Source organism: Aythya ferina (genome assembly GCF_964211825.1).
Source record: "Aythya ferina genome assembly, chromosome: 8".
Lineage (NCBI taxonomy): Eukaryota > Metazoa > Chordata > Aves > Anseriformes > Anatidae > Aythya > Aythya ferina.
Window position 1 is genome coordinate 11,656,270 of NC_140304.1, and position 13,421 is coordinate 11,669,690.

The following is a 13,421-nucleotide window of genomic DNA, read 5'->3' on the forward strand; positions in this document are numbered from 1 at the left end:
TCTTACCCCGATTGCTGCAGCAATAGGGTGCACATTGTGTCTGTATGCCCAACGCTTGGCTCCTCTCTGCAGCCTGTGCTGCACCCACAGAGGCAGCTGGAAGCAGCAGAGCACGCAGAAACTCGCTCCCTTTTATTTTTAAACTTGGTTTCCTACAAAGAAAAGGCTGCTGTGTGTGAGGGGGGCACACAAGAGAGCTCGTGAAGGGTTGATTGAGGTACTGGGTCCTCCGGACACTGGCACTGGGCTGCGCCAGCCTGGCTGGGAGCTGAGCCCTCTCCTCCCCTTGGCTCCACGGGGCCCTGCCGCAGCTGGCCGAGTCCCCGGCACCGCTTGTCACCTCGCATTACCTGACGGATGGGCTGTGGGCCTGTGTAAATGTCACCTGTGCCCAGTGCTGCCGGAGAGGTGGAGGCAGCCCTGGCTGGCTCCTGGTTCCGCGGTCCCTCCCGCGCCATCCCAGGGCCACATCCCTGCCACGGAGCAGCTCGGATGCTTCTGTTCATCCCCCAGCGATGGAAGAAAATACCTTGAGGGAAGTCCCTGCGAGATGTTCAGGTCACTTTCTGTTGGAAGATGCGTGACACAAATGGTATTTTCCCATGGAACATTTCATTTAATCTTCCCAAGCCATTTTCAGCCCGAATCAGCAAGACTTGCAATCTCTGCCATTTGCGCTGTCGGAACCAATCTGGCTCCTTTGGATTGAAGCAGCTTTGAGGGTGCTCAGCTCAGGGAGTAAGTAACCCCACTTTCAAGGATGCTTTGGCATGGTCTGTCCTGCACACAAGGTGCAGAGCCTTGCAGTCACTCCCCATATCCCTCCCAGTTTCCCATTCCCAGGCTGGAGTGCTCTGAGAGTCCTCCTGGTGAAGGAGGATGCACACGGGAGCAGTTTTGCTCCCTTGAAGACTGACTTGATGCACTTATTGGATGCACTTTCGGAAGCTTGGAGCCTTTCTAATAGGGAAACTTAGTAGTGGCAGAGTTTCTGTTAGGTCTTGTGGAAGTGTACACGGGTAAAATATCTCACCTGGGAGTCTTTTCTTATTTGCTTACATTCTTTTGAACTGTACTTCAAAAGATGCCCTTGGAAAAGGATGAAGAATCACCCCTCTTCTCCTTAGCTGTTCCGCTGTGACAGACTTCTTCCCAATCCCCCCTTTGGTGGCTTATTCTCCCAAGCTGAAGAATCCTAAAAGGTAATGCTGTTATCTCACTGTTTAAAGTGACATAAAAATTAATTTATTCATAAGCCTGATGCTGGGGAGGACTGCACACTCTGGAACCAGACTAATTGGAGGCGATGAGAAATCCGTGCCCGTTTCTCCGAAGCTGTTGATGGCACAGGTCAGGATGCTCCTCTCCAAGTCCCAAGGAACAACCGAGGTGCCTCAGAGTCAGGTCCCAGGGGAGGTGGGATATCTGCCCCCCTCCAAAGGCTCTCCTAGCATCTGTCTCTGGGTGAAAGGCTTTGTTACGTGGAAGCCACTCCAAGGTAGGAGTTTTGCTGTTGACTAACAACCCAGGCTGCACATGCTGCTGTCCCCAAGGGGGTGACAGGAGGGCTTGGGGCATGTCCTCCAGCAGCAGGGTGCAACCCCATGCCCTGGGGCTGCCCACAAACCTCTGTGCTGCCCCTGGGGCTCTGCTGTTGTGCTGGCTTCCTCTTGCCGCACGTTGCTTTCCCACTGGGAGGATTGATCCAAAAAGCCAAAGCAAGAATTGACAAAGACCTTTTCTCCCCCTCCCTCTGCGGAATTAAGTCTGAAGTGGGTTGATAACAGCGGATCGAGTCCTCCTTGACTCTGACAAATGTCTTTAATGTTATTCAGCAAGCTGACCTTTTCCCGTCTTTATTGTGCATCTTCCTTTTGAATCAGATTTGATTGTTACTTCAGGTAAAATAACAAACACTGTCACGTAAATAACTTTGCAATAATGTTGAGAGGGGGGGGGAGGGAGGGAACCACCAAACCTCTGCCTTCCTTGCAAACGCAAGGAGAGCATCCTCCGTGCCAGCCATGGAAAACCAGCTGTGTGACCTTCCCACACAGCATCTCTGCCTTGCTGCTCCGGGGAACGGTCTCCTGTGTTGAAAAGCCAACAGAGAAACAATGCTTCATTGAAATGCTAATGACAGCTAATGCTAACCGGGGTTGCTAAATTCTAGGGAAGGGGAAAAAAAAAAAAGGTCATGAGTAAATCCTTAAAGTGCAACTAGATACAGAACCCATCGAGGCTGGTAGGCATTTGGTGCCCAGACACTCTGCTGTCTGTGTGGTCACAGCCTCTGCCTGCTCCCTCTTGTACCAATAAGTGAGGGCAAACAATGGATAAAAAGTTTTCTGGGTGCCTTGCCCTGTTGTCTGCACTGCTAGATAATTATGGGTAAAACTGTTGAGCTGGAGCTTGGCATTTTGTGGGTTGTATGGTTAATGGGTCCCAAAGCCTGATGAGGCATCTTGAAGAGGAACAGGAGGAAGGTGTGAAATAGCAAGGTGGGGGCATACATGGGGGGAGTGAGGAGCTGAGCCATGGGGAAGGGAAGAGGAGCCTGCAGGGCGTGACACCGTGAGCCATCATCATGGGAAGCAAGGGAGCATCCTAGTGAGTATTTGGGGTTTCCAGCCTGGTTGGTGGGGATATCATGGCTTTAGTTTTGTGCTGATCCCAGAGCTGGCTTCCCAACAGTTGTGGGACCTCAGGGAATAGAAACCCAGCCCGAGGCAGGCAGCAGCGGTGCCTTGTTCCACGTCAGCTGAGGCACTGAAGCAGCAAAGGGTGATTTGATTATTAAATATTATCTTCATAACATGTTTTGTTGCTGTGTATAACCCTATTTCCTGTGCCATAAGCAATGTTTTGCTCTTTCCCCTTATACAATAAGGCACGTTTGCTGGCTGGTGTTGAGCCTCGGCCAGCACCTACGCTGACACGACCGAGTCAGGGCAGCGGATCTCCACGCGGCCAGGCTCACCCATCGTGTCCCTCATCTCTGCCTCTCCTGCAGATTCCCCCGTTCACGCCAGCTCCACGTCCGTGAGCCCATCCTCGAGCCTCTCCGCGGGCAGCGCGGTGGACGGGCACCACAACTACCTCGAGGCACCCGCGAATGCCTCCCGGGCGCTGCCGTCCCCCATGAACGCCATCGGGTCGCCGGTGGGCGCGCTGGGCTCGCCCTACAGGGTCATCGCATCCTCCATCGGCTCGCACCCCGTCGCTCTGTCCTCGGCCCCGGGCATGAATTTCGTGGCACACGCCGGCCCACAGGTAGGCAGAGGCGCTCGCTGCCTTTGCGCCAGCTTGGGGTGCTCTGAGGCTGGCGTGGGTGGGCTGCTGGGGAGTCCTTGGTGTGCTTTGGCCACTTATGGAGGTTGGATGTAAAGAACAATCAGCACGTGAGCCTTCCTGCGTAAATCCCCCTGGCACAGACACGGAAAATGCCTGTCTACGTTTCCAAATACCCTGCACGGTGAGGGGAGAGAGCTAATCCCGATTTCTGATCCCCACCACTGCATCTATTGCCACGTGAATAATTACTACGAGTGGAAATACACGTGCATGTGTTGTAAATGGAAATAGCCATCCCTATTTCTCCTGCAAAAGGGTATCTGCTTTGTTTCGCTCTAGCTCCTTCCCCTAGACTTTCTGGAGAGACAAATGCTGATGCTAAATGCCAGCCACGTACTCTGGGCTGCAGGTAAACTTTGCCTGAAGAAAAACAAAGCGCTCCTGTCCTCGCTGTCTGAGCTCACTCAGATGCTGAGGTTTCCCTTCCAGACAAGGGAGGGAGCCCTGTGGCTGGGGTCGGTGTCCCCCACAGCCAGGGGACACCCTTATGGGGTACCTGGTCTGGGCAGGGGCAGGACCAAGCTGCCAAGAGCCCACGACCACCTCGGTCAGGCGGCAGTGTGGGATTTTTTCATGTGCTGAAAAGCTCTGGCAATACTTGTGCCCGTGGCACCCTGAGCAGGTACTTGGTGGTGCTGGAGATGGTGGCGATGCTGGCTGTACAGAGACCCTTTCCTTTGGGGCAGGGGATGCTCCAGGAGGCAGTTTCCCCAATCCAGGCACCGTGCCAAGCTACCAGCTCCGAGGAGCGTTTCACTTGTGTTGCCTCTAATGCAAGGAGACAGCTGGGCCTTGGGGATTCGGCAGGGAGGCTGCTAATGGATTTGGGTTCAAGCAGTTGTCCCAAATATCATACGTGATTGCACTTAACCTGCAGGAGTCAAGCTCCAAAGACACTGATGGCTAAAACTGCCCCACTTCTCCCCCGACGTGCACCCTGTTATTGCCTGGAAGTGCAGCCAGAGTGAAAGCAAAGGTGATACCTGAGCTCCAAGTAATATTTTAAACCATAAAAAGTTCCTCCTGCCTCAGCATCTTGGCAAGAAATTTGCAAAGTTTTTTAAAAACTTTGGCTGGTTACTTGGAGGGGAGGAAAGGTTTGTATAATCCTTTCCTTGCTCCAAGTTTGGGTTTTGGAGCTTTTGGATTTACAGCTGCCCATTGTCTGGGTTGGGCCTCTGCTGGGGACAGCAAACCTTTGTTACCCAGGGCAATATTTTTCTGTAGAGCCCTATTTTTCAGTGGGAGAAAACAAGCTGGCTCTTGATGTGATAATTTTTGCTTGGTAACTTGTATTTTCAATGCCATCAGACCTTTGAAGCTTTGAAAATGAAGGGCCAGCGGTGACACAAGATGAGGATAGACCTCACATTTTTACTTATCTAATGACGGGTCCAAAAATCCCAGCAGGACCAACTCTCCTTGTTCTAGGCTGAAATTCCCTGGAGAGGTTATTACACTTTTTCATGGGAAATGGACGGTTTGTTGGAACAAACGGAGAACCTGCAACAAGTGGTATAAAACCAGCTGGTTTAGTTACTCTGAAGGCTCACTAGAGGCGTAGCTCGACTTTCACCCCAAGCCCTGTTTTCTCTCCCTGCTTCTGTCCTCTTGCTGGGAAGCAGAGGTTTAGCTGACAAATTGTGGTGACTGTTAAAACCAAGCTCAGTGATGAAGAAACCGTCCCTCAAAGCATGGCGATGGGAAAGATGATCTGCCCGTGGTTTTGGGGAGACGTTGGTCTGCCCGGGCAGCTTTTGCCAAGACGTGCTCAATGGCCCTTACTCCTTGCTGCCCTGCCAACAACAGCAGAGCAAAATAGCAATAGCAAATAGCAATAAAAGAGAGCCCTGGGCAACATCGGGCTTTGGTCTCTGATCGATGTCAGTTTGTAACCTTTAACTTGCAGCAGCCACGAGCAGCTCCAGGGGATCCGAGCTGGGAGCTCTGGGCCCTCCGCCTGCGTCTCGCTGCAGCACGTTTTAGATGCTCAGCTTGCTCCTTTTCTTGATCTGACAACCCCAAATGTGCTCTGATCACCCGTCTGTTACCGAGTTTGGGAACCTGAACCCCAGAGAGCAACTGTGATTGCTGTGTTTTCACGTGTTTCTGCAGATTTGCACATCACGAGGCAGGGAAGCTACCCCATTTAGCACTCATTATTGTTATTAACATCGTTACAGCCTCCCCAGCCATGCAGGTTGAATTGCAACAAATCACCTGGCTGCAGATCCCTTCCTCACTAAGCAGTTAGTGCTCGAGGCCCCAGGCAGCTGGTGACCAGCATCCCCTAATGAAGCAGGCAGGATCCCACCAGTGCTGTCGCTTGGAGGCTGTAACTGAGCAGCTGAGGGTTGCTGCCTGCCCTTTTCCAGCTCTGCTTAGCGCTGTCTTCTGGTTACAGCATCAGGGTGGTGTGGGAGGTGATCTCTGCTACCCAGCTTCTGCTTAAATCCCTCCAGCTGGATTCACTGGAGGATGTCAGTCTGCCCAAGGCAACCTCCTGGGGCTGGGGATGAGCTTGGGGATGAGCCCAGCCAGCCTGGGCAGGGAGGGGGGGCTCAACTTGGGGATGGTTTCACTAGGATATGGAGCTCAATGTTCTCAATGCGATGTCTTATGCTTCTGCAGCTCAACGTCCTCAACAACGTCAGCAGCTCGGAGGATGTCAAGCCCCTGCCAGGTCTCACGGGGATGGGGAACATGAATTATCCATCTACAAGCCCAGGTTCCTTAGCCAAACACATCTGTGCCATCTGTGGGGACAGGTCCTCAGGTAGGAGGTTTTATTCCTCGTGGAAGGCTCTGTGCAATGAAAGCTCCCCTGATGCTCTGGAGTGGGGCTCATGCAGGGCTGTGCTGGTGTTGCAGGATTTGTAGCTGGCCTGGCTTACCTAAGGGCAGGCTGTCTGCTTTGCAAATTAGTTGTGCTGTGCACAAAAGAGGGCAACCCCAAAAAACAGGCTCTGCGTATCATCTCATTTTACACCTTGTGCCTGTTTATCAAAGGTAAAACACAAAATCACTGTGTTCTTGTTCACCTGTGCCTTGTGTTATCTGGGCTGTGGCTGTGCCTGGCTCTTCCCTCCTGCCCCAGAGTCCTGCAGCCTGGTGAACTCCACCATATCCACGTACTCCATTTGCTCCCTGTAGATTTTCTGCCCTTGAACCTTAGTGAAGACGTGGCTCTGCATTCCTCCCTTTGGGTGCAGGTGGATGTGGTCTGTCCTTATCACAGCAAAGTGAGAAGTCATTATTCCTGCTAAAAGCTGCTAAAGCCAAGCCAGACCTGCTGAGGTCTCACCCTGCAACCTCTTCCCTCACGTTTGGGGTTGGGTTGAGCTCCTCCATGCCTGCTCACGGCCTGTCCTGCCTCCCCAGGGAAGCACTACGGGGTGTACAGCTGCGAGGGCTGCAAGGGCTTCTTCAAGAGGACGATCAGGAAGGACCTGATCTACACCTGCCGGGACAACAAGGACTGCCTCATAGACAAGCGCCAGCGCAACCGCTGCCAGTACTGCCGCTATCAGAAGTGCCTCGCCATGGGGATGAAGAGGGAAGGTAAAAATCCTCCTTACACACATATTTTGTGCGTTAGGGGCAGTCTGGCGTGCAGCACTGCTGGTGGCATGAGGGGACAGCATGGTCCCATGGCATGTTGCCCTGGGTTCTGCGTGGCAGAGCAAGAAACACCATTTTTACTGCGTACTGCAGGAGGATGTGGGGCAGCAGTGCTGGTGTTCATGCAGCCTTAGGGCTTGCTGTGATGTAGGGAAGGGGCTTTCAAAAGCTGCAGACTCACAGAGCTGGTCCTTGGTGTCCCACAGTGCTTATGCAGGTGCCCTCTCACAGGACATCTTGTCCTTCACGTTCATGGGGGGTGATTTTTTTTTTTTCCCCCCTCCTTCCTCAGGATATTGACTGTAAGGTCAGGTAGTGACATCCAGTGTGGCTTTTAAGCTGCTTTTTTTGTTGTTGTTGTTGCTCCAAGGCAAAAAACCCTGTCATCTCCAGGGTTGAATGCCAGCAGGGACATCCTTTAGCTATCCCTTTCAGAGGCCACGCCGTCCCCATGGAGAGCACACAAAACACTCCAGTGCAGGGCAAAGCCTGGGCAGGCAGCTGTGATGCCAGGCAGAGGCTGAACCTCTGAACCTCAGCCTGTTCCCCATAGCACAGTCACTGCAGTGCTGCCCTGAGCACTTAGGGCAGCAGGGGACTGTGAAGTGCCAGGCTGGAATCAAAAACCTAATCTCAGGCACAGCTCTCCCTTCCTGCTAGGTGCAAAGTGGCTCAGAGGACCTTGAGGTCAGTGCAGCTCCCCTTCACAGAGCGTGAAAATGGAAACCCCAGGCTGCTGGTGGATGCAGCTTGCAGAGCTGGCCCTTCCTCAGTGTCCCCTGCTGCAGGTCCCCTCTCCTGGATAAAAATGGATAAAAGTCCCTTTTATCTCTTAGTCTAATGGTGGTTTCCCTACTTCTCTGGCTACTGACTGCCTGATGCACAGCTAAGGCTGGGGAAGCCTTTAAGGTGCTGAATCTCTGTGGCAGGGCCCAGCTTTACTGAACCTTTATCACTTTGGGTGTATAAATGCCTACAGATCATCATGGGTTATCTGAGACCAGCCCAGCTGCCTACTTGTCCTTTGGGGGCTGTGCTGCATGGCTGGTGCTGTGTGCTTTTGTACAGGAGTGGTGTCAGTGGGGCTGCTCTTCTGGGACACTTCTCCCCAGTAATAAGCTAAACTGTTGGTCACTTGATTTTTTATTTTTATTTTTTTTTTCCTTTTTTAAGCAAGGTTTCCATGTTTCCCTTTGGGATTCCTCAAACAAAAACATGCACCCAGGATGTTGTACTAAGCACGAGGTTTGGCATGCCATGGATGCTCATCCTACATTGACCTGTCCTTCATACACCCAGCTGCCCTGAGGGTTAACAGCTGAGATCTGTAAAGAATTTCAGTGGTTCTGTTTCTCCTATTGGCAGATATTTTGGAAAACGTAGATGGTAGAAGAGAAGGAGAGATCCAAGCTTGCAGCAGGAGGAATTCCTGCTCAGCCCCATGCCCCCTTGTGCCAGCTGCTGGAGGCCTCAGCTTGGGGCAGGACTTGGGCATGCAGCAAACCTCAGCAGCTGGGTGCTGGGGGCCCTCCTGCCTCCTCCAGCATCCAGAGACGGCTGAGTCCAGGCTGCCACCTGGAGGCATGAGCTCCTCCTTCCTCTCTGCTGGAGCTTGGAAGTCACTTGTCAAATTTGGAGGCCACTGGACTGCAACAACTCCAAAGTTATTGGGGAGTGATGGGGGCACCCTGAAGTATCTGTCTATTTTCTGTTCTTCCCCCTACTAGGAGGGTTTCTCAACCTTCCTTCCAGAGGAAAAGGAACCCAAAGCAAGCAGGTAAGTGTTGTCTGGGTGTGAAGAGATGCTCTTCTGTCCTCCAGCTGTGCAGGAGGAGAGGCAGAGGAGCAGGGAGCGGAGCGAAAACGAAGCTGAGTCCACAAGCAGCGGCAGCGAGGACATGCCCGTGGAGAGGATCCTGGAAGCAGAGCTGGCGGTCGAACCCAAAACGGAGGCGTACAACGACGTCAACACAGAGAGCTCAGTAAGGGGCTCCGTGTGGTTTCAATAAAATCACTCACATCTTGAGATGAGAGCATTCGAGGTGTGATTTGAAATGACAAACCCGATGCTAGCATTTCGCAAGATACTTTTTCTTCACAACATCTAAAAACCACTGATTTTTAAAAGCTATTCTGAATGACTGCTCTAAAACAGTCTGTGTGTTGTTTTGCTAGATTTTTTTCCAGTTTCCTCTGTGCTTTCAAGGAGTAGATAGGACAACAGCTGGATGCCAGGGAGCTGGTGCCAAGTGCTGGCCTCTGTGCCTGCACAGCCCTGGGCACAGATTGCCTGCCCAGCAACCAAGGCTGAGGTGGAGCTGGACACAGTGGGTTCACTGCTTTGGTTTCCCTGGGTTTGGGTAAAACTGCTGTTCGTGCCTGTTCAGATGGCTTTGAGATGTGCCCTGGGGAGCAGGACTCCAGCCTGCCACGCAGAACTTGCCTTGTGAAGAACAGAGAGCAAACAAATGTCTGGCAACCTGTTAATTTGGCTGATAAGAGATGATGATTTAAAAAAAATAAAAAAATCTCCTCTATTCCAAAAGCACACAACTGAAATTGTGATTTGATCATTTTACTTGTGGTTAACTTTGAGTATTGCTAACTTGATTTGATGCTGCATGATATGCTGCTGATGACTATCAGTGATTTTACACTGACCAATTCTCCCCTTTTCCTGTGCTCTTTCCCTTGGATGCTGCTGCTCTGTTAGACAAATGACCCTGTCACCAACATCTGCCACGCCGCTGACAAGCAGCTCTTCACGCTCGTGGAGTGGGCCAAGCGCATCCCCCACTTCTCTGACCTGACGCTGGAGGACCAAGTCATACTCCTCCGGGCAGGTAACATCCCTGATGTGTGGCCTCCCGGGCTTTTCCTGTTATCCCCATCCTTCCCCTGGCCTCTGTGAGCCCATGAGGAACGGGAGGAGACCCTGAGCTCGCAGGGTGAGCAGGGCCAGGATGGGTGTTGGGCAAAAACTGTAGATGGAGCCCTGGGAATCTGATGGTGGAGCCAGTGGGCAGAGACCAGCTCCCCACTCCTCGTGGGACTGATGCTTTGAACCTGTCCTCTTGTCTCCCACACCTCCTTGTCCCTCCAATCCAGGCTGGAACGAGCTGCTCATCGCCTCTTTCTCCCACCGCTCCGTGTCGGTGCAGGACGGCATCCTCCTGGCCACGGGCTTGCACGTGCACCGCAGCAGCGCTCACAGCGCTGGCGTGGGCTCCATCTTCGACAGGTTTGTGGTCAGTTTGTCACCCCCAGCAGCTCTGCCTCTCCCCTCTGAAAGGGAAGCATGTTCTTTTAGCAAGAGCTGGAGCAAACCCGTGGAGACCTGGGGCAGAATTAGCTAGAACGAGGAGGAGATGCTCAACTGGCTTAAAAGAAACACAACCAAACAAAACTCACAAGAAAGGGTTGAAAGCACCTTGGGAAGGGATTTCCACCTGCAGAATCATCTCCTCGTTTGGGTGTGTGTTTCTGCAGGAGGAATGCCTCTCTGCCCTCCCCTTGCAGCTCGAAGCTTTTGCCGTAACTGGATCTAGAGCTAATACTGATCAGCAAGAGCTTTAGCCAGCAGAGCCTTAAGCTGCAGCTTGCAGAATTTGCTCATGTAACAGCCACGGGGATTGTCTGTGCCATGTCTGCTCGCAGCCTGGCAGGGTGCTGTGTTGCTACTCTTACACAACTGGCCACGTTTTACAGAGTGAGATGTGGAGAAACACTCATGTGGTTTTCCTCAAGCAAACACAAATTGTTCTTTAAAATCCAAACAGTGCAGAGGGCCAGGTGCTGAGCAGAGCAAGAGCAGGGGTGAATTTGGTGCTGGGGACCCCAGGTGCTGCTGATACATATGTAAAAGGGCAGTGTGGCATCGCTGTCCCTCACTGCTGCCTCTCCCTGCAGAGAACTAGGGGGATTCCCAGTGCCCATCCCAGAAACTCTTCAGCCCCTAGCCTTGCTGTCCAAACCCTTTCTCTGATGATCTGCCCACCCGTGTCTCCCAAATGCAGGGTTTTGACAGAGCTGGTGTCCAAAATGAAGGACATGCAGATGGATAAGTCAGAGCTGGGCTGCCTGCGAGCCATTGTCCTGTTTAATCCAGGTAAGCTGTGGGGCTGCCATGCGGTGTCACCATCTCTCCCCTGTGTGCTGAGGGCTGCAGGGGAGGGAAATTCCCTGTGAAAACGCAAGGCTCCAGGCTTCTGCAGGTCATGAGCAGGAGAGCTGTGGCACTGAGCATCAGGACTGTGTCCAGATCTGCCCCAGTCTCTGGGTGCTCGGCTAAAGAGGGCCCAAATCCTCTCCCCCCCATGCACCTGGTCACTGCTGGCAGCAGAAAGGTCCCTGCAGTGACTTCCCCTCCACCAGAGCTCTCTCTCATCCAGATGCCAAGGGCTTGTCCAGCCCCTCAGAAGTGGAGTCGCTGCGGGAGAAGGTCTACGCCACGCTGGAAGCCTACACGAAGCAGAAATACCCTGAGCAGCCAGGGCGGTGAGTGTCCCCAGCGGGGCAGCGGCCCTCCGGCCTGGGGCTGGGTCAAGCAGAGGCCACGTGGAAGGTCATAAATGCCACTCGATGGGTCCTGTGGGGCATGGGGACGTCCCTTTTGAGCCTGGGGACTCCCAGATTTGCACAAATGTAGGATCATCCCCAGAAGTTTTCCCAGTTCCCTTAGTCCGTGGACACTTGGGTTGCACTGAGAGCATCCCACAGCTGCTTCCCAGCTCCCTGCTCACCCCAACACCCACCCTGGAGAGGGAAGGCTGGATCACGGGAGAGGCTGAGGCCCCCGAAGCTGTGCTGGAGCCTTGGGGCCGCCTGGGAGAAGCCCGTCTCCTGCTTCTCGATCCGATCCCACCCTCTGCTGGCCGCGCCACCGAAGCGCCGGTGGCTGGATCCGGCCCCTGCGCCCCGGGCGAGCGCTGCGCCCCTGGCACCTCCTGTGGTGCTGAGCTCCGGCCGGGGTGCTGCGGTCAGAAGGGAAGGGGGGAGCAGCCCCCCGCTGCACCCCAAAACAGGAGGCAGAGGCACTGTCGGAGAAATGGGGGAGAGGACTTCTTTGAAGGCTGTTTCAGGTCGTGTTTTAATGGCACGGTGGAGATGCAAGTCACCAGTTCAAGCTCTTGCTGGGGGGAGAATCCAGATTTTTTTTATTTTGCTTTTCTTTTGGAACTTAGAAATGCAAAATTATTTTAGGGAAGATATTTTCTGTCTACGCATACAGAGAAAAATGTTTATTTCTTTACTTTGAAGCACAAGGGAAGGAAAAACAGAGCTCCCCTTTTCCTTTGTGCCCTACTCAACCATGGTAATTCCCCCTGAAGTGTCTGACTGTGACTCCACAAGGCATTTTGGGGAGGGCTCAGGCTCTGCTCTCCCAGGCCTCTGTCACAGGCTTGGAAACAAACAGGACTGTGTGCTCAGCACCTTCCTCACACCTCTGACTGCTCCCCTCCTTCCAGGTTTGCCAAACTCCTCCTGCGCCTGCCAGCGCTGCGGTCCATCGGGCTGAAGTGCCTGGAGCACCTCTTCTTCTTCAAGCTGATCGGCGACACCCCCATTGACACCTTCCTCATGGAGATGCTGGAGACACCCCTGCAGGTCACTTGAGGAGGGTCTGGCCTCACCCCTGTCCCCGCACAGCCTCCCACCCCTCTGCTCTGGGTCCGTGAGAGCTCGAGAGATGTCCTTCACCCTCCACTCCTCCTCGGTGGGATTGTCGTGTCTTTGTACAGCTGTAAATCACCCCCTCTAACCCTCCCTGGAGTGGTCACCGATCCTCCACCCAGCTAACCAGCTACCTGCCCCCCCCGTACAGATAATTGCTTTAAATTATTTTTTCACTCTCAATAAAAGCCAACAGAACAAATAAAATAATATATGAGAGAGGCACTGATGGGAGCCTGCAGAGCAGTGTCCTCCTTTGCTGTGGTCATGGCTCTGGGAGGGGATGGGGCTGAAGGGGACCCTGTGGAGGCTCTTGGGCAACCCAAATCAGGGCAGAAACCTCACTTGGGATATAGCTGCTCCTGCTGATGAATCTCTTGGTGGAAGACTTTTCCCAGATATTGTTGTTCCTTGCTCCTGCTAAGGGGAGACCTGGAGCAATTTTCTGCTTTCAATCAAAAAAAATTCATTTTGGCATCCTAAACAGAGCTCTTGGACTTTTTTGAACTCTTAAAAAATGTAAAGTTATTTGGAAAGCAACCCTTTTAATGTGTTTTTTTCTTTGCTAAGCTGCTCCACACCCTTGCACAGCCTGGATGGGAAGGCACCTCTTGTCCTAGGCCTGGTGCTGGTCGGTGTCCCCGGTGCGTGCCCAACACGGGGCAGGGTTGTGCTTGTGCTGCTGGGATCGCCCAGGGACCTTATGCTTGGGGTGGGGAGGAGGTGGAAAAAGAAGTCCAAAAGGCTAAAAACTCCTATTTTGACAGCTCTCA

General features: G+C 53.1%; 1 protein-coding gene across 3 annotated transcripts in view; it reads left to right on the plus strand.

Annotated features, from left to right (window-relative positions):
• Positions 1-12,889, plus strand: part of RXRG (retinoid X receptor gamma) — a 31,357-nt gene extending 18,468 nt beyond the window's left edge. For all 3 annotated transcript variants that reach the window (XM_084527189.1, XM_084527188.1, XM_084527187.1), the window contains 9 exons: positions 3,014-3,273; positions 5,986-6,130; positions 6,736-6,915; positions 8,797-8,957; positions 9,689-9,818; positions 10,084-10,216; positions 10,992-11,083; positions 11,367-11,472; positions 12,444-12,889. In XM_084527189.1, coding sequence (XP_084383315.1) covers positions 3,014-3,273; positions 5,986-6,130; positions 6,736-6,915; positions 8,797-8,957; positions 9,689-9,818; positions 10,084-10,216; positions 10,992-11,083; positions 11,367-11,472; positions 12,444-12,591 — 1,355 coding nt within the window. In that variant the 3' untranslated portion in view covers positions 12,592-12,889. The remainder of the gene's footprint in view (positions 1-3,013; positions 3,274-5,985; positions 6,131-6,735; positions 6,916-8,796; positions 8,958-9,688; positions 9,819-10,083; positions 10,217-10,991; positions 11,084-11,366; positions 11,473-12,443) is intronic.
• The last annotated feature ends 532 nt before the right edge of the window (positions 12,890-13,421 follow it).